The 21,096-nt window shown below is 37.1% G+C and overlaps 1 protein-coding gene across 1 annotated transcript in view; it reads left to right on the top strand.

Moving 5' to 3' along the window:
• The window catches only part of Phyhipl (phytanoyl-CoA 2-hydroxylase interacting protein like), a 37,111-nt gene that overhangs the window by 13,282 nt on the left and 2,733 nt on the right, over positions 1-21,096 (top strand). The window contains exons 2-4 of the mRNA XM_051186882.1: positions 11,313-11,509; positions 13,162-13,336; positions 16,330-16,447. Coding sequence (XP_051042839.1) covers positions 11,313-11,509; positions 13,162-13,336; positions 16,330-16,447 — 490 coding nt within the window. The remainder of the gene's footprint in view (positions 1-11,312; positions 11,510-13,161; positions 13,337-16,329; positions 16,448-21,096) is intronic.

Genomic DNA, 21,096 nt, shown 5'->3' with positions numbered 1-21,096 from the left:
CCTGAGATCCATGTAACCAAAGAGATTACAAATAGAAAAGCATACAAGTTTATTGAGTAAATACTTTGTATGACATAGGGTTCTTAGAAATGAAGGCATAAGAGAACAGGAAAAGTTGTGTGAATTTTATGCCTAGTGTGAGGAAGAAATAGAGCACTGCAGAGGGGATTGCACAAGGGGAGTAGAGGGTGAGCACTATGAGGTTTGGTTATTCAGATTCTTCCCTGGGTCTTCAGAGGTAATGACCTTCTTTCCTTCTAGATATAGGGAAGATAATTCAGGAATGAGTCTTATGACCCATTTTGGAAGAATGCAAAAATTTTTCATGGGGGTAAATTCTTCATGGGTTACTTCAGATGTTCCCCCAGTGCAAGTGTACACGAAGTAATATGTTCTGAACCCCCATCAGAGGAGAACCGAGAATGAGCTGTTGCTGCCATTGGACAAGAGGATATTTGCTGCAGTTCTAGAGACTGAAACTAAGTTTGACTGAGCTTAAGAGTTAGTAGGGATTAAAGAAAAAGAAATAGTGTGTGGCAAGTGTCCTGAGAAATCTAGTTATAAAGGGAGGCAAATTAAGTTATCTGGAAAAATATGGGACAATGAGGGTTTAAAATGTGTGTGTGTGTTTATGTGTGTTACCAGACTGATACACAGTTGTAAAAGCATGAACCACAGTAGACACTGGTTCTAGACTAATCTCTAATTTTTTTGTACTGATGAGCAGCCAACAATTATGCATGTCTATTGAATATATAAGTTCCAGCCTTCTGTCAGGTGAAAGGTTTAATTAAAAAAAAATAGTCCCGGGACAAGACTCTAACTTAAATTTTATATATTTTATATATTAGTTTGGATATTATGTTGATAGGAAGTGGACTTTGATAGCTAATTGTAACTGTCAACTTGCCTACATTTAGAATCACTTTGGAGACAGATTTCTAGACCTGTGTGTGAGGACGTTTCAGAGAGGGCTAACTGAGGAGGGAAGACTAGTGCTAAATGCAGGTGCTCACCCCAGGTCTCAGAACTGGGACTGAATAGGAGGGAGGAATGAAGTGAGCCCCAGCACTCAGCACTGTCTGCTTCGTGACCAGGGCTGGGCACAGTGTGACTGACACCTAATGCTTCTGCTGCTCTGCCTTTCCCTGCATGATGAATGACATCTCCTCAGAGAGTGAGCCAAAAATAAACACAACACTCATCCTTCCCCTCTTAGTTGCTTGTGAGGTGTTTGGTCACAGTGAATAGAAAAGTAATAGGCAAATTTTCTCAGGAAGAACTCCTTTTACCTTTTCACAACAACTAGTTGGCAGGACAGTACTACCTTTCACAAAAACACATTATCACCTGTGTTTGTTTTGTAACTGAGATATCTTTAAATATCAAGTATGAAGGGAATTTGAAATGATGGGGGTATAGAATATCTGTTATTTTTGGGAAGGTAGATGTCATTGAGCTTATCAACTCCATGACAGTTCTCTGAGCAAGCCTCATTTTTAAAAGAAAGCACATCAGAATGTAGTATTGTCTTGTTTGTACTCAAAGGAGGCACTCTGTAAGTTCAAAGCCAGCCTGGTCTACAGAGTGAGTTCCATGATAGCCAGAGATACACAGAGAAACCCTGTCTCGAAAAACTGCTACAAGCCGCAGGACCATACAGTAATTATACATCTATCATATTACAAGATAATTCAGATGAATTAAGGATTCTTTTGATGGATGAACCAATACAAAAGCTGTACTTGGCATTATAATCTTCTGAATGAGTTATCTGTTTCTTGCTCTATATTCTTCCTGTAGCTTATTCCTTTCTGTAATAAAATGGGGATTCACTTCCCACAGTTTAGCACTATCTGGGAACAAATTTCTCCCATGCATTCTGAGTTTACTGATTATACTCCCTAGCTATGTGTAAAACCTGTTCTCCATTAATAGGTCCTAGTTTACTGATAATATTCCTCAGCTATATGTGAAGCCTGATTCCCACTATCAAGTCCTGTTCCCCTCTCCATTGCAATTGCAGAGATTTGCCTTCCTACAATTACCTTTATTGACAGGTATTTGGTCAGTATTTAGGGCCCAGGCAAAAGCATCCCATGTAAGACATTCCCAGATATCCAAAGACATAGAATTACTACACTTCCGAGGTTGTTGATTCATAGCTGCCTAGATGGATAGAAAAAATAAGTATGCCCCTTGGTTCTACTTCACTGGCAGATAGAGAACCAAAACTAACCTGGCACTAAAAGATTATCAGACTTCTTGTTTTATTAACTCAAGATTTTAGCTCAGAGATTTACTGCTCCCTCCTGTTTCCCCTGAGAAGATAAAGACAAAGATAATCAGCCCATTTGCTCATCCTCAGGGAAAAGTAAACTTTGCTGAAGGCCTGTGCTGCCACTGAGGCCAAAGCACTGGAAGGTGCCAGGTTTTCTTTCTTGTGAAAATTAAACTTAGACCCTCCTTGGCCTACAGCAACAATTGTTGCTAAAAGTTTCTCCTAGCAGTTTTAGTTTATTGCTCTGTGTGTAAATCTTATCTGCCTTGCTGACCCTGAGAAACTCAAGCCTTACATTGTATTGTAAAAAGAGTTATTGATGTAAATGTATATATATACCTGTACCCCCAAGAACTTGGGGGAAGCAGACAGAAAACAGAAACAGAGAAAGAATAATAGTAAAGAGACATGGATAGAAAGATCATGTTGTAAGTAGATTCCCTTTTCCCTCAGATTTTAGCTCCTTCCCTTATTTGTAGTTCCTTATTTTGAACCCTGAGTAAAAATTCTAAAATCTGGACTCTAAAATCTGGACTTTTAAAGTTTTTGGAAAAAAAGAAAAAGAAAGGAGGAGGAGGAGAAAAGAAAAAGAAAAAAAAATCAAATGCCAGAAAGAAGTTTAAGTGAGTGTCTCTTAAAGTGTAAGCTTCATTGGCTTCTAGGAAAACCAACCTCTCCTGATACAGTGAAAACCCTTCTCTTCATGTTTAAAATAAATCATTGAACACAAATAATCCAAGTAATCTCAAATCATAGAACTAGAAGTAACAGAGATACCAGATCTCAAATCCCTGATTCCAAAACCCACACAACAGAAGAGTTGGGTAGAGCAGAAGGCTCTGTCCTGTCTACACATGAGTACTGACAATGTGTCTACACACCTACACACCAGTACTGACAATGTCACTAGACTAGAGTCCCAAGGCAAGCTTTCTGATGTCCTGGTAGTTCACAAGGCAAGGTTTTCAAGAAGCAGGCCTTAAGGTCAGTTGTAAAGAACAGACATGAACAACAGAAAAGGGTTGAGGGGGTAGTGAGTTGGAGAAAGTACTTATAGCACAAGGGTAATGAAAGACCCACGGAGGGCGTGGACCCTCACGCCCCGACTCAGGAAAGGCGCTCCCCACCAAATCACTCACGAGAAGCAGTCTTGATGCAAAAGCATGAGATCTTTTATATTCCAGTGCACTGGGGTCCACAGCCATACTCCACGTGGGGTAGAGGACTGGGAACCCTGGGTACAGGGTTTAAACAGCTTTTATAGGGTTACAACAAAGCCCGTGCATCATAAACCAATAATCTCATAGCATCCAGTACAGACCAATCAATTTGAACTATCCAAGCCCCCGCTTAGCCCAGGAAGTCTGCTTTTGCTAGGGCTTATGGTTATATTTTTCTGGGTGGTGTGACAAGGCTCATTTCCTGTGTTCATTCATTCACAGGTGCTGTCATAAACAGTCAAGAATGTGACTTTTTGCCTACTCACTGCTTGGGGGCAGAGTCTAGGGAGAGTTAGGTTAAATTTTTCCATCCTTACAGTAAGAACCAGAGTTTGTATCCTCAGTACCCAATGTCATTATATATCTTAGAGGAAGATACATAAATGCCAGGGAGATGCAGAGGCCTGCCTGGAATGTCAGCCTTAGGAGGACATTCCTAAGGATCCCTGGAAACAAGCTGACTAGCTAGACTAGCTCAGTCAGCAGGCTCTGGGTTCTGAGAGAGCCTGCTCAGAGTGTAAGGTGGGAAGTGATGAAGATGCCTGACATATCTTCTGGCCTCCACAAGCCTCCACAAACATACACATGTGAACACACACACACACATACCATATGAAAAAATTAAAAAAAAAATACAGAAATTCAAGAAGAATGGAAGGAATTGACAACCTACATTTTAAAAGATGTAAAATGATTTAGCTAAAGCTATTCAGCATTCTAGTGAGAGAATGTGTGGTAGATAGTTAATGAATTGAACTATTGCAAGGAAATAATAACAAAGGAATCCTGAATGGAAGCATATATTTAATCATAAGTTAGTGGGGAATATTTTCAACAAATAAACATTAAAAGTTCAAGGAAATGTGAGGGCTGGAGAGATACCTCAGCAGTATGAGCACTGAATGCTCTTCCAGAGGACCAAGGATAAGTTGTCAGCATCCACTAGCTTAGATCACAGTCACTGAAACTCCAGTTCCAGAGGATCTGCACTCTGTTCCGGCCTCCTTGGGTATTCTGTGCCTGTGGTGCACAGACATACATGCAGACAATTGTTTTTAAGAAAACTAAGCTTTACAAAATATGGTAACTCTAGTGGCTCGTATTTTAGGTCAAGAAGTGACTTTAGATTCTCATGTATACCATTTCTGGTTTATAGATTAAGAACATTGAATGTTCTGTGATTTTCCAAGACTGGAAGTTGTTCTAAATCAGGTAAGGCAAGTCATTAGGGGTGGTTTGATTGGTATGAGCCCACACCGAATGCCCAGGTACATGGTTTGAAAATTTTACTTTTATACCAGTTGTTTGGCATTGAACAAGTAGTTAAATTATCTTTGTATGTACCTTATTTCTTCTTTTACTAGACTATAGATGATACTAATACTTCTCATAAACTTCCCAAAAAATTAGACATGGTTGGAGAGATGGCCTAGTGGTTAAGAGCACTTGCTGCTCTTGCGGAGAACCTGAGTTCAATTTCCAACACCCATAATAGATACCTCACAATTACATATAACTCAACTATAGGGGACCCATCTTTCTCTTGTGGCCTTAGTGGGCACCCCTGATCATGTGTGGTATACACTCACACAGACACACACATACACATTTTTTTAAAGTATATGTTAAGGATTTAGAATATTGCCTCGCTAGTGTAAGTGCTCCTAAGTTTTTCTGTCACTAAAAGTCTCTGGTCTGATGCTATATTTAAATATTTATTGTGGTTAACTGAAAGAGAACCTATTTAGACCTTAATTTGCCTAGATAGAGGAAGAGCCTTAGCTAGAATTACCAGCTGTTTTTTTATAATCACATCTACTTATCCCTTTTATTACAAGTATCTGCTGAACTTTAGAAATACTGCTCCTATTTCATGTTGACATGTGTCAAAGGCTGTCCAACTTTACACACTGAATTGTTTTCAATATGTTTGAGTTATGACACAGATTGAATAAAATTTACTTCATCTTGAAACACATTTAATATTACGATCTTTTTATTTCCATTTTCACTTTTATAAGGAAAGGTAAGAAGAAACCAGTACATTTTATTGTTTCTTGCCCTTATTCTTATATACATATATTTTTCAGTTATCTAACTTCAAGGTTAGGTAGTAAAGAAGTCTCCTTTTCTTTCTTTTTTGTTTTGTTTTTTGTTTGTTTGTTTGTTTTGTTTTGTTTCAATTTGGTATGTGTCTGTCTGTGTGTATGTGTGTGTACATGTTTTCATTTGTTGTATGTTTACTATTCCTCAGTTGAACTTTAGGGACATTGATCCATATCTGCTTTAAAACTTACTAGATAATTTACCTTAGAATTGAACAGCAGCTACTGCTATTAGAAATGAGCTATTGAGTAGAAATATGAAGTATTAATCTTGTGCCACTTTGTATGCTAGTGAAGCCAGAAATTTGTGTTTCTTCTGTAAACTGGCAAATCCAGTGTGCCATGTGAAGGGTCAGCCCTGCAGGAATAAACATGGCTTTTTTTTGTTTGTTTGTTTTTTTATGAAATCTTAATACCCTCAAACTAAGAAGCACAATATATGAACTTCATTCAACCTCTTTTCACTTCTGATTACTGGTCCTCTAAGTTTGATTATATTCTATATTCAAGTTTCCCTGCTTTGACCTCGTTGGTTGCCATCCAGAAAGGAGGGAAAGGTTTTTACTGAGTATTCCCTGTTGAACTGTTTACTAAGACTGTAACAGCTGTCTTTCCATGCCCTCCATTGTTAGTCCTAACCCTACAGGAATAATGGCTATGACCCATTGCTATGATTTTTAAGAATAAAAATTGAGATGAAATATTATTTGGATCATAATACTGTGAAACCTTGAGGAGAGCACTCAGAGATAGGATTGCTGCAATAGGATTCCGTTGACAGAAAATAAAAAGGGGGGAAAAGTCTATTTCAGAGAGAAGTGTGAAATTAAATTTAGAGATTATTCACATGTAAATATTACATCAAAACTAAGAAATTGAAGTCTCTTTTAACACATGGATTTTATTTAAAAAGTACTTGGATATATACGGACACAAATTTCAACAAAGTGGAATTTCAAAAGAAATAAATCATTAAAGATTACTAGAGGTATTGACAGTCTGCAGTGTGTTAGCAAAGTTATATATTAATTAGACTGAGGTGGGGGTAAATTTTTGATCATTTTCTTTTACATGAGTGTAAGTTGAATCAGCTAACATTGACTGTCTAATATAAGTCAGAAGTTATGCTTTTCGTATGTAGGTTATTACCTCATTTTATGCTGGCTGGCATAAACAGAGGAAACAGAACTTAGAGGATTAGAAAATATTTGCTCAAGGTCACACATCTTTGTCTTACTAGTAAGCATGTACTTAACTATTCTGTAATAAATAGCTGGACACTCCTGCAAGTACAATACAGCTGTTGGCATAGAAAAAGAGTTTAGGCATTAGCATAATGGAAATATGTAATCTGTGATGACTGGTAAGAAGTAACAAAACAAATACCCAATTGAGAAATGAATTTTAAAGTTCATATTGTCCTTTGCCTTGAGTGTGGGGTATGCCCAGGCATCCTTAGCACCTGCCCCTGAACTTTGTCCTATTTCATAGCTGCTTTACTCATATACCCTAGAATGCATGCTTGTCTCTTATGAAATGACATGTCCTCTTTGATGCTGCATACTTTTTTAAGGTAAAAGAAGAAGAAAAATATATAATATATTCTGGCAAGGTATAAATTAAATAACTAAAACAGGGAAGGGAAAGTGTAAATCAAGCTCATTGATTGTTATAGAGACAGTGCATGATAGCAACAACTGCCATACATAATGGAAATGCCTCATGATAAAAGGTAAGGAAAAATGGAGATAAAGGACATTTGAAAACAGTGGTAACCATGAGTAAAAACTATAGCATCCCCTAAATGTTAAAAGAAAATTAAAGAAAGCAAGCAAAGGAGTATACAGGAGGAAACAGAAGCAGAGGAGAAAATTAAAACAATAGACAGATTTGTGCATACTTTCAAATACTTTTAAAGAGTTTTGGCTAGATGAATACTGTGCAGGGAAAATAAAATATATGCACAGTTGCTTAGAGTTGCTAAAAAATAAGTAAGTGCAGACCCCAGAAACTAAAGTGATTGGTTACCGGTTAATGGGGTGGACCTGACATGTGAAATCCTCACTAAGGATTTCAGAAAAACAAAACAGATGGCTTGACTAAATCCAGTTGCAAACATGTTGTTTAATTAAATACACCAATATTCACCTTCAAAATGTTAATGAAAAGTGCTTATTTATTAACAACTTTTATGAAAATAAACCTAATCTTTTTGTAAGTAAACCTTCATTTCTGTTACTAGAGGGGAGGATAATTAGGAATAGGGAGTATCAAGAACTTAGCACATTGACATGACATCTGGGTCCTTTCTGTGTATCACTTGTGTTTGCATTTCCTTTTTCCTGTAAGTTATTAGTATAACATCCTGTGCATTATTTCTGATCTCCATGAGCCTGTTTTGACCATCTAATTTTAAATGTGATGTCAGTAATCCCCAGGGGGCTAGGTTTAAACAGGAACATAAAGGCAAGAGTTCTCCAAAGTATTGATTTTTGTTTGTCACTTAGAACTACATTGTGTATTTAGCATAAAACAATGAAAGACTATGTTTTAATCACTTTTGAAGGAAATGTAAATTTTTATACTATACCTTATTTTTAATGTATTATTAAATTTTCAAGCATACAGAAAAGTTGAAGTACATGGCCAGCACTTCTCAGTCTGCCAATGTACACAAACCTACCCAGTCTTCTATCTTATTTGGAACATCAGAAAACGTAAGCAACCCATAAATATGTATGTGAGTTACTAATGATATTTTTCATCTAGAAACTATTTTGAGTTAGCTTAGTTAAAATTCCAAGTAATTTTTGCAAAGTAATACTTTGACTATTTAGCTTTGATGAAAGATAAAACCACATATAAGTATTGAAGTAGTAGTGTATCTGTTTCCATCAGTGAAGTGAAATGCAGTTCAGAAACTCCTTATATATATTCTGTGTTGAACAAATAAATATATGATGAATAACTAAAATTAAAACTAATTTTCTTCCTGTTGAAATCAGGATAGAGGTTATAATGAAGAGTATTGCTGTATACTGTTGGATTAGAATTGGAGTGTGAGTATAAGCATTGATGCTTTCATTAATAAATACATGAATATATATTTACTAGTGGACACATATGCATGGGTTTCTGGCTCTTCCACCTATTCAGAGGCCTTAGAAATAGTAGCATTTTAACAGAGCTGATCACAACTACAATTTAGGTTTTGCTCTCTGCCCATCATTCTCTACTAAACTAAACCATAACTCTTAGAGAAGTGATAGATTTCCATACTTCAACAGAAAAATAGAACATAAGCTAGAATACCTTGTTACTAGAAGAAAGTGATCTGCTGCTCTGAGTTCCTGAAGCTGGGTAATTTGTATAATGGAAATGTATTGCTCACGATGTTAGAGAATAAAGTGTACAGTCAAGGTACAAGCAGGTCCAATGTCTGTTAGGGCTTCTTTATGGTTTAAGATGGTTTTTGGTTGCTACACCCTTCCAAAGGAATTAATGCTATAACCCACTTGGCAAAAAGTAACTATAGTAAAAATGGAAGGTTCTAAAAAGTTTTGGTAGAGTCCACACCCACTCCTGGAGAAACTGTCAAGTGGTGTGGATTCTTTGCAAAAAGTCTTCTAGTTCCTCAACAAGTTAGAGTTACCACCTGATTTTCTAGTACTTCCCATTCCTAGACATGTACACAGAGAATTCGATGTGTGTGCACACCAAACCTTGTACAGGCATGTTCAGAGCATCAGCATTTGTGATAGGTACAAAGTGGAAGCATTTTACATTTCCTGTAAAAGGTACACACAGTCCTTCATGATCTCCTCCTCTCAAGCAATGCTTTCCAGATTCATCAATGTTATATTATTCACTATTTTTACTGCTGACCAGGGTTCCATTGTATGGATAGACCACTTTTTATTTATGTCTTGTGTACCTTTTACAGGATATGTGCAGAACAGATCATTTGTAAGGGCACATAGCAGAGTAGTAGCTGCTTAGTGCTGAGGGAATGGGATATACTTAAGGATGGGATGATAAGTTAAAAAATGATCTGTGCTTGATTGGAGGGATTCATGTACAAATATATAAGACACTTTAAGCTCACTGAGAAAGCTATATGTAAATATTCTAGCATAATCTGCCAATGTTTCTACCCAGCATGTCAATAAATGCTGTCGTTAGGTACTGCTTATGAAATACTTTTAAAAGTAGTATTCATGTTTGGATAGCCACAGAACTCAGCATTACTGATCAACACGGTAGCAAAAAAAAATTGTTGTAATCATCTAACATTTAAAATATTATGGCTGGAATTATTCTTCTTTATTTTGTGTATATCATTGTTCTGCTTGCATGCATGCCTGGTACCCATGGAGGCTGGAAGCAGATCCCCTGGTACCGGAGTTCAGGTGATTGTGGAATACAGATTTGTGCGCTGGGCTCTCTGCAAGAGCAGTGTGCATTCTCAACCACTGTGTCATTACTCTAGCCTCCAGAATTACTCTTAAAGTCACCTCTTAACTGAGGAAGGGCAGGATTACAGATGCACACGTGACAGAGCTGAGAGTGACGGGGTGATTGGTGGATGGTGGTAGTATTCTGTCAGTTTTTATAAGAAAAAAAAAAACAACAACAAAAAGAAACCAACTTTTTTTCTGTCACTTATTTCAAAATCTCATTTTAAAAGGTAGTTAATGTAGTGATTTTGTCTAGGATTGGGCCTGTGATGATGAATAGCCTTAAAATTTAGATTCTTGACATAATAAAAGCTTTATCATACCCAAAGGAAAAATATAACTAGATTAGAGACCTCCACATTTTAATTCAGGTAACATTTTTCTTATTTTAATAACAACAAAGTTTTTTATGAGATATGTTTTCATTATTCATCACATTTAGGTGAGTAAGATAAATAACAAAAGCTTTAGTGGCAAATACATCTATATTTTCTTTTTATCCTTCAGCCATGTGTTGTATTGCTAGAAAAGTGCTAGTATTTCTCCAGGTGAATATGTAGAGATGATTTCACAGTTTTAATGATATCAGTCAGCTTTAATCTTTAGCCTTGTTTATTATTTCAGCACTCAAAGTTAAACTCATCAAAGTATCATAGAAAAACAATTACAACAAAACCTTTGGCCGAGAAAATAGTAGTCTTTATTATTATTTGAAAATACAGTAGCATTGCCTTTGTACACTGTTTTCTATATGGTATTTCCAAAGTAAAGAGGAGGGGAAAATTCTGTCACGTTCCATTGGTACCCCCAAGCCTTTCTATCATTAGATGGGACCACTGATGGAACCACTTCATTTTCAGAATTTCTTTGTGACCATATGAGCTAAAACACCTGTTACTTAGGATAAGCATTGACCAGTCATGGGGGGAAAACGGCTCTGTGAGGCTTTTCTGAGAGAACCTAACCAGGCAAAACTGATGTTTCACAGGCAAGATGGATCTTCAGTGTGTTTCTGTAAATCAGAAATTGGGAAATGGAAATGTAGTGATCATAGGGTTGAGCTGTCCTTTTAACTGGTAATATGACCTTATAAATACCTCTTATTACCATGTGAATTACTTCACGAACAAAATGGAATCTCAGATTTAGTACTTAGATAGTTGAATTCAGAAAAACATATACCACTAACGACTTTGAAAACTGGGAAAATCTATCAGAAACTAATCCTCTGTGCATTGTTCTCTGGCAGGTAACAAATCCCAAGACAGTGGCATAGCAGAGATGGAAGAACTCCCTGTCCCACACAACATCAAAATAAGTAACATCACATGTGACTCATTCAAGATTTCATGGGAGATGGACTCGAAGTCAAAGGACCGTATTACACACTATTTCATTGACCTAAACAAGAAAGAGAACAAGAACTCTAATAAATTTAAACACAAGGTAAACCCCAGTGAACACTTACACTCATTGCACCTTGAAAATATTTTAAGGATGAAGACATTTTAAAAGAACGAATAATTTCAATTATTTAGATATTTGATATTGAGAAAAACCAAAATTATATGTGATTTAAAACATTATCTCCATAATAAAATTTGAAGAAAATGAAATGCCATGCGAAAGGGTAAATCATGACTATAGGCAAAGATAACAATCAGTAGTAAACTTTAACTCATTAAAAGAAATTGATCCTGTGCTTTAAGGATAGTTCAAGATACAATCCATTTATAAGTCAGTTATATTAAAATCTATGCAAATGAAGTCAAAACTGGCTTGGAGAGGGCAGTGGAATTTGGAAGAGACAGGAAGGCTACCATCCACTCACAATTCAACTACTCTGTGTTGACAAGAATGGCTAAAATGTTTACCAGGCTGGAAAATTCCTTCCATTGAAGCAGAAGAAGAATGTGCCATAGGCTTTGAATAGTTTTCTGTTGAAGCACACATCCTTCCCTGAATCAAACTAACTGGGTTTATAAAATTGTGGGAATTTAGGCATTAAAAAAAAAAATGCCTCGAGTCAAATTTGGGGGAGGGGAAGAAGTCTTGAAAATTACTGACCTTTACATGTTGTAAGATGTAACATTTACCTGCTGTTTTTGCTGTCATTCACCCTTTGTGATACAGCTCTTCTGCCAGATGTGGCTGTTAGGACTAACCATTACCTGGCTCAAGTGTTTCTCATATGCTTCATTGCTTTTATTCATGATGAAAACAGACATAAACCTGGTCTTTAAAAAAGATAGTGCTACTCAGTTTTAACTTGAGAAAATCAAATGCATCATATTTTCCTGGAAATGTCTCTTACATATACATGAACTAAGTATAAGTAAGGGCTTTACATACTGCAGAAAGAACATACTATTCATCAGTCATTATCAAATTCTAATTCTGATTATGGGTGTTCTCATTGCTGGCATTTGCCTTTTAGATGAATCTTCACTATGATTAACATTAAACGATGAATACTTCACCCTTGGAATACCACAACTTTGGAAATGTAATGAATGTTCAACCAGCACGTTAGCTTATTAATTGCTGCTTGAAAAGACATAACTTTCACAGACACAAGACATAATACTTCTATGAAGCTAACCTGATCTGTATGTGAAACAAAGTCATCTGTTTTAATATTTACTTTAAAAACATTCTCTCCTTTACAGATAAAATGTTCAGTAATGAACCTCTCTAGTAAAATTTCAAGTCGTAAAAATCAAGCAAATATATTTTTAACTTAGTATTTTTTAAAACAATCTTGGTTCTTTTATGTCATTTTTTAAAGTCTGTTTTGAAGACGATAGCATGGGGGAAACAGTATAAATAATGACAACTAGAATACAAGTCCTTTTCTGTTTTTGCACTGTAGTATTTAAGCCGGTCTCTTGTTCTTCCTGGGCCTTTATTTCTGCATATAGAGAATAAATATTTAAATATGTTCATTGTTGGGTGTTGTTAGAGGGAAGCCCTGCTCTTAGCCAGGAGTTTAGTTTCCTCTCTACTTCAATAGTCTTCCTATCTTCCTCTGACATCCTTCCCTACTTTTCCCTTCCCTTTATTCTTTATTGCCTCATCTTCCTTTTTTTCCTTCCTAGGATGTTCCAACAAAATTAGTGGCAAAAGCTGTTCCCTTGCCAATGACTGTCCGTGGACACTGGTTTTTGAGCCCAAGGACTGAGTATACAGTGGCAGTACAGACTGCTTCAAAACAAGTTGATGGTGATTATGTTGTATCTGAATGGAGTGAAATTATAGAATTCTGTACAGCAGGTAAGGGAGCTGTGGTTTATATTGATTAATGTTCTTGAAAAGCTAATCATCATCATACTTTTTGTGCCTATAAGGCGAAAGTTGTTGCATTGGAAGTGTGGTGCTGTTGGTAGCATTTCCTAATAGGCGCACATATTGATTGGAGGGAGCTGAGTTCTGAGACAAACAATTTGAGTGATGGAATCAGCTTGACTTTTTGCTGCATGTATAGTTTTTTCAAAGTGAAAGCTCTGCCAATAAAAACTGATGCAATTTCTGAATAAACAACATTCTTGGAGCCTCATCTTGTAAAATTTTCATAGCTATTGAAGGGAAGAAACCAGAAATAGCACTTATGTTAGATGTAGACATTGGTAACTGCCCAGCAGAAATGTTTATTTTTACCTCAGGAAGGGAAGAACTTAAAATATATATATATATATATATATATATATATATATATATATATATATATATCCATAAACTACTTACTATCCTGTCTGTGCATTTTTGCTTCACTTAAAAACCTTCCTAAGCAATCATTTGTCTGGAGAAACCTGATGTGGAGAGCCTGTCCTCTGATAGTACCCTCATATTCTATTTGAATGTTCCAGCATTTTCATGTTAGTGCTGACCTTCTGTCCATGGGTTCACTCTGTCACAAATCGTGCATTTACTGTCTTTGAGCACTTTTGTCATCCTCTCCTTAGGATCCTAGATTAGGATGGGATTTACTGCTTCCTCTTTACCTGGATGACTTTTCCCTATTAAAAAACAAATTCAGAGAAGGCTAAGGTGATAGCTCAGATGGCAAACTGCTTGCCTTGCATGCATGTGGACCTGACTTGAATCCCAGACCCATTTTAAAAAGCCAGGAGTGGTAGATTGTAATCCCAGCTCTGGAAGGTAAAGGCAGACAGATCTCTGGAACTTTGTAGACAAGCAGACTACCTTCTTGGAAAATATCAGGTCAGTGAAAGACCCGGTCTCAAAAAAATGAGGTGGATGGCACTTGACACCTGAAGTGATCTCTGACTCCCACACTGTGTATATACATGAACTCAGATACAGAAAAAAAAAATTAGACGGTTTAACATAAAAGAGCTTGTAGAAAAATTTTAGAAAACAATCTGCCCATCTGTTTCCAGGTTGCTTGGCAATATTCAGATAAGACCCAACCCCTTCTTACATGGCACGCACTTGCATTCTTTTAGATGCAGTTCATGATTAGCTACTACTTAGCCTGGTATCTGTAAAACTCCAAGGGCATGTAAAGTGGCTCAAATTCATTCTGATTGTGGTTTGATCTTCACGCCTCTTCATTTATTCTATGATGAAGCTGCTAAGAATGTTAACAATCTTGACTGCTAAAGATTTCAGTATTTGAGAACAAGATAAAAAGTTTCTTTCAAGTACCATATTTTCTTATATTTTGCTATATCATGGATTATAAGATCCACCATTTTGATGTAACATAAAAATGCCAGTGTTTTCTTATTACATTTATTGTTAGACAGTATCAGAGATGTTAAAATGTAAGGATAAATTAACAATTATTATAGTTCAGTAATCAACAGTGAAACAGCAAAATGTGCCTATATTGTATTAACAGCAAGCAAAGGACTTTCCTCTGGAAATAACTTTCCTGTTATGCTGTGTTGGAATATTACTAGCCCTCTCTGGAACCCACTTCACATTGAGCCCTTTTCCTGAATCCTTTATTTTTGTAGCACCAGGGAGGTTTAATTTAAATCAGACATACAGACACATTGTCTTTTGATACTGTGCTGTTGGTTGAGAATCGAATCCATAACCTGAAAAATCTAAACTAAAATGCTCTGAAATCTGAACCTTTTAAAATATGTATATATGAATGCCTGCACAAATACCTGTGCTTCGGTTTGTGTATGGGGGGGGGGGTAGGCAGAAAGGGGCATCAGGTCCCCTATAACCGGTTGAGAGCACCATGCTGCTCACATGTGGGTGCTGGGAATTGAACCAGGTTCTCTGAAAGAGCCATATCATCTCTCCAGCCCTTGAAACCGGAAACTTTGAACACTGATAAAAGTGCCCAGAATATTTTAAACTTTGAATCAGTTTTGAGTTTTGAAATCATAAAACCATTAAAATATATGCAACTATTCTATCTTCCCCAAACTGAAAATCTGAAGCAATTCTGGTCTCAAACATTGCCAGTAAGTAGAATCCACCTGGAATACATTTTCTGGGTAACTACACCAAACATTATCCTGGTAACTTCCCACTCAAGGGAGCTATACAATTTATCTTTTCTTAGAAAAGAAAGGTCTGAAATACTATGACTTCTTCAGCTTAAAAAAATATCTTTGGTGGTTCCAATACACAGATACATGCACGCCCACACGCACACATACACGTTCTGATGCATAAACTGTCATGTAAATGATTTTTTTTTTAACTTCTGGTAATAAAAGGAAGTAAAAGCATGTTTTCATAGAGCAATCTCTATTGCTTTCTCATTTTCCCTACATCTCATAACATTTGTGGGGAGTTGTGAGGTAAATGACAAATGCCAGCTTTTAACTGTTCTACAGTATTTCTCTATAAATTACTTTACCCCCCCCCCCTTTTTTTTTTGTCATAGTTAAAAGATAAAGAGAACTTGTTCAGGTTTATTGTGTGACCCAGGACCATTTCATCTAAATTTTATCTATACCCTTGAGTCTGAATTTTGCGAAAGTTGTTTTGAATAAATTTTCTTTGTGTAGACCTAGCACTGTGCAAGGTATTGGTTGCTTCAGGCTCTTTAATTTGAAAGATTAAGAAGAACAAGAACATTCTAAGAAATAACCATGAACCATAATAAAAATATTTATGTAGAAATAAAAATAAACCAAAGACAACAAATCTTTTCTTTATATCTTCCTATTACAAGTTGAATTCCCTAAATATGTATTTTAATAATCCTTGATTTATAAAGCATGTAGCTGACACTTTTGGTATTGTAGTCCTTAACAGACTTTAAAATTTTTCAGATTACTCAAAAGTTCATCTAACACAGCTGCTGGAGAAGGCTGATGTGATCGCAGGACGTATGCTCAAGTTTTCAGTTTTCTATCGGAACCAACACAAAGAGTATTTTGACTTTGTTAGGTAAGAATCACTATCATTGGTGTGTTTGGATATCTTGGCTGCATGTATGTCTGTATACCACATTCTTTGCAGAGACCAGAGAGGGTGTTAGGTCACCTGGAACTGGAGTTATGGGTGACTGTGAGTTACCATGTGAACCAGGAATGAAACTGAGTTCTCTGGAATTGCAGCCAGTGTTCTAATCTGCTGAGCCATCTCTCTAGTCCAGAGAGACAAAGGAAATGACATGTCACCATGGTTCTGAACTTGTACACACAAACCAGATTATCTGCTTTGTTTTGTTCTCTTGTAAAACCTTAGGCTGGGTGTGGTGGCTAAGCCATGTAGTACTAACATTTGAGAAGATGAGACAGGAAGATCACCCTGAGTTCTGCGTGATCTGTATCAAAACAAAATAAATAAGAACGTTAACCACTTTAGACTTATAAAGGATTTTTGACTTGAAAGGACTATATATAAAAGTCAGTTTTGGCGTTTTTCTTTAATTTTTGCATAGTTCCCTAATTACTCTTACTGAAATCAAAGTCATGTTTCCAAATGAGCTTCAAGCTGTGGCAAATCAAAAGGAGTCATAGAGAAAGAAATGTGTTTGGCATATATGTTCTAGAAGAAGTTTATATTACACTTTTTTCACCCCTGAGGTCATGTACCTGAGGAGAAGCACCTGTGAGGAATGTTTGTGCCCTGCTATGTCCAGCAAGACACAGTGGCAGGCAGCTCAGTGCTGCTCAGAACACCAGACAGAACACGAGACTGTGGCCCGAAGTGCTAGGCTTTACCCTCAGGGCCTACCCAGTGACTCTCTACCAGCAAGGTGCCACTTAGCAAAGGTCCTACCACTTCTCAAACAGCGCCACTAGCTGGACACCAGACGTTCAACCCTATGAGTCTGGGGGGGGGGGGGATGTTTTATAGCTGAACAAAAGCCACGTGCTTTGCTGTGCCATGTATTTGTATGTATTTTGATGATAGGCAAGCACATCTGCTTTTTGTTTGAATGTCTTATAAATTCAAATTTTTATCTGTTGTATTTTAACTGGCCTAAAGTCTATATAATTTCTGGTGGATGCCATTCATCTACTTTAAACTGGATGACAAATTATTGTTCTTATCAGCTGTTAATTCAGAATGACTAGTATATTCAACAAGAAAAGTTTTTGTATTTTTAAGCATAAAATTTGAAAACCGAAAAATATCCACTATTGCCGCTGCCTCCAATAAGAAACACATCAACAGAAAGAATACAGTGTTAGATCTTTGGTGTAGTAGGTTCAGGCTCCTGGGACCCTGCCAATGACTGCCAAGTGTGGCCACTGGAGGTCAGTATTTCTCTAGGATGTTTTGAGTCTTACATGGGAAGTGCTTTTCCATAACTGTAACATTTGCTTAATTTATTCTCAGAAACGTTTCCAATAGTACAAAAAGCTAAAGGCAGAGCACCTGGAAATGGGTAAACTCATTGTAGACAGTGATTGAATTCCAGCCCACCAGCATGGAAGATGTCTGTACCAACAACAAGATTTACTTTTTCAAATTCCAAAAATTAAAGCAGTAAAATTACATCTTGAACCATTACATACAAGTACCGTTACTAAGGCATGGGTAGACATCAACGTTTTTTTAAAGCTTTATTTAAAAAAACAAATAAAAGAAGCCCCTTTCTCAGCTGGAGATAGAGCTCTCCAGAGTGCTTGCCTGGCATGCAGTGGTCGAGGTTCAAACCCCAAGACCACAAATGACAATAAAAACACTTCAGTCTCCTATGCAGTGCATTTTAAGGAAGGCCATTTACTTCCATGGATATTGATTGCATTTTAATTAGTAAACTGTCATCAAGATACATTTCCTTGATTAGAATCCCTTTAAAAATGTTATCTTTAGAATGCTTGATTGGCTGTGAAGGATCTTATAATTACCTAATAATCTTTACAAATCATTATAACTGAAAAAGTTTTGGAAAAGTTCTGACCCAATCCATGAGGGCTGAACTAATTTTTGGTCTCTTCTTCTAAAAATTAAAATGAACATGCCCTTACCTTGAATGAAAATCTCTTGCATCCTTGCCCTTGTTCACCAGTTAACCTGGGTGTTTCCCTATCTGATTGCATTTTCAAGACTCCCTTGCAACTGGTAGACCAGTGTAGGAATTCCTTTACTTTTGCTGCCAAACCATTTGTCCTCATAGTTGGTGTTCTGTCACTGAGAGTAGGACACATTTCAAAGCTTCAAGTTCTGCTTATGCTTCCTACTTGTATTATTCCATAGAACTGTACTCATAGGTTTATGTGGGACACATAAGTACCTGGGGTTTATGTACGAGGATGAAACAAGGGTTAGAAATTTCAAAGAGGCAAAATGAAATTATATATAAAGGCCTTCCTATTCCTCCTCCCAAGTATAATTTAAAACCCTGGAATTCTTATATAAAATACAAGACTATAAAATGAAAGGTATAAAGTGGAAATTAACAAAAACCCTGACGGAAATACAAGGTAAGTTCCCTGTTGTGCTGGACTGTGTGCTGGAGAAGCAGGCAACCTAGAAATGACAGTGGCACAGATCACAAGTACAGAAGGTCACTTCACCTAAAGAACCAGGAATAAATTGCTGCACATTTAAGAAACCCTGGACAGTAAATATCTGGTTTCAGCCAAAACCAAGGTGGATATGTGAGAATCACAGTCACATGCTACCAGCAAAGGCCAGTGCTACCTTCTCACCTTAGCAACTAGGCTCTACCTGATCTCCTACTAGAGTAGTACCAAGAATGCTGAATTACTGAGTCAGGAGTCTGGACTTCCTACCGCTGACTATACGGAGTAGGGCTTACAGTTCTATGTTACTGAAGACAACTAGAGAGCAATAATAATCTGTCCCAGCTAGATTGTGTTGGCTGAGTCCAGTGGGAACTAGAATTCCCATCTTAATGTTACTGGATCCCTAAAGAAGAATTCAGATATCCATCCTTATCTAATAATAACTAAAACAAACAAACAAACAAACAAAAAAACCAAAAAAACCCTCACTGGTCTATAGGCAGAGGGGCCTACTGAAATACTAGATTAAAATCAGACCCAGACAGAGTCTCACAGTAGCCCAGATTTGCAGACAATTAAATTCACTCATCATGTCAGGAATCAGTACATATGGAGTCTGAATAACACTAAGATAACAAATCTAATTAGGAACTTATTAGACACCATAAGAAAACACACATAGAAAAACTGTTTTGATAAGCAATTGAAAACATCCTGGAAACAAAAAAATAAAATGCACAAAACATAAGACATAAAGAACAAAGGCTTTTAGAGTTGATTAAACACAATCACAATGTGAGGCAAAATAACAGTAGAAATATAAAATAGCAATGAATGGACTAGAGCAGGACAAGAAGGAAAATACTAATAAACTTGAAGAGCAAATAAAAACTCTCCAAATTGAGGAACACATGAAAATAAAAATTGTCAGAATACCATGAATATGTAAGACCACAGAATCTAAAGTGCAGGTTGTCAGAGATCCAGAAAAGACAGAAGGGTGGAGCTGAGACTTACAGAGCTGGAATAGTTCCAGATTTAGCAACTAGCATATGCCTCTGACTTTTAGCTGACAAATTCCAAAATGGTATAAGTTCTGAAGAAATGTATGCCAAGGCACTTCAGAAACTCCTGAAAACTGAATGAAAAAATAACTTTAGGTGATAGGAAAGCAAGTTGGAGAAAATATAGTCTTTGCTCCTGGACAGCCACTGTTCTCACGTGGCCTCCCTGTGACTTGGTATCTCCTTGAAGCTACATTTTTAATAAGCTCCACTGGATAGTTTGTCAGGTGGTGAATTCTGGGCCCCTATTGCTGTTCTAAGGATGGTGGCAAGTACTCGGCATGCCTCCCTGTCTCACAACCTCTGAGAAGCATAGTGATGGTAAAAACTTTCCTTACCAGAGTACTTCCATGGACTTTCATATTCTTAAATATGCGGGTAGGCACCCAGAAAGAAAAAGAAGAACTGGGGAATTCTGAAGAGAACTCAATAAGACTTCCATTCACAAAAGTGTAAGCAGAGTTGAGCTAAAGCAACCAACGAATATCAATATGCATGCAGTATTTCTCTTCTGAGAACAGAAGGGACTCCAGAGTTACCCAGCAGCAGCTGCAGCAGCAGCAGCAGCCAGAAACCAACCTTGCTGCAGCCACAGAGTCCCTGACACATGAGAACACCAGGAAGACACTCAAGGCTCACCTCCTCTCTGCCCTAGATCTGCTGGTGCCGCACACTGCTAGGACTTCAAACAGAAGTGTCAAGGAAATGGATGATAGTCTCACACCACAATAGAAGGCAAGAAAGGTGGAAAGTGGCTGTGGGGCCAAATGAGATAGCTGGTACTGTCAAACAAGCTGCAAGAGGTAATCTGAGAAGCAGTCTGTGTCTGGATTAAAATGGCCAAAAACGTAATGCTCAAAACATGTCCCCTGGTCCAGGTGGGGAGCACAAGTTCTTACTTTCAATTATTTTTTAAATAACAAGAAATTCAACTATATAGGCTCCCAAGGCAGAAATAGAGATAAAGCATGTAAGTCTGTCTTTTGTGTCTTCTCTCCACTATTAGTTTGAAAACATGTTGGGATTCCTTCCAGGGCTTTTGCTATAC

This window comes from Phodopus roborovskii, unplaced genomic scaffold (genome assembly GCF_943737965.1).
Source record: "Phodopus roborovskii unplaced genomic scaffold, PHOROB, whole genome shotgun sequence".
NCBI classification, from domain to species: Eukaryota; Metazoa; Chordata; class Mammalia; order Rodentia; family Cricetidae; genus Phodopus; species Phodopus roborovskii.
The sequence above is the reverse complement of the archived record's forward strand: the minus strand, read 5'-3'. Positions and strand labels throughout refer to the sequence as shown.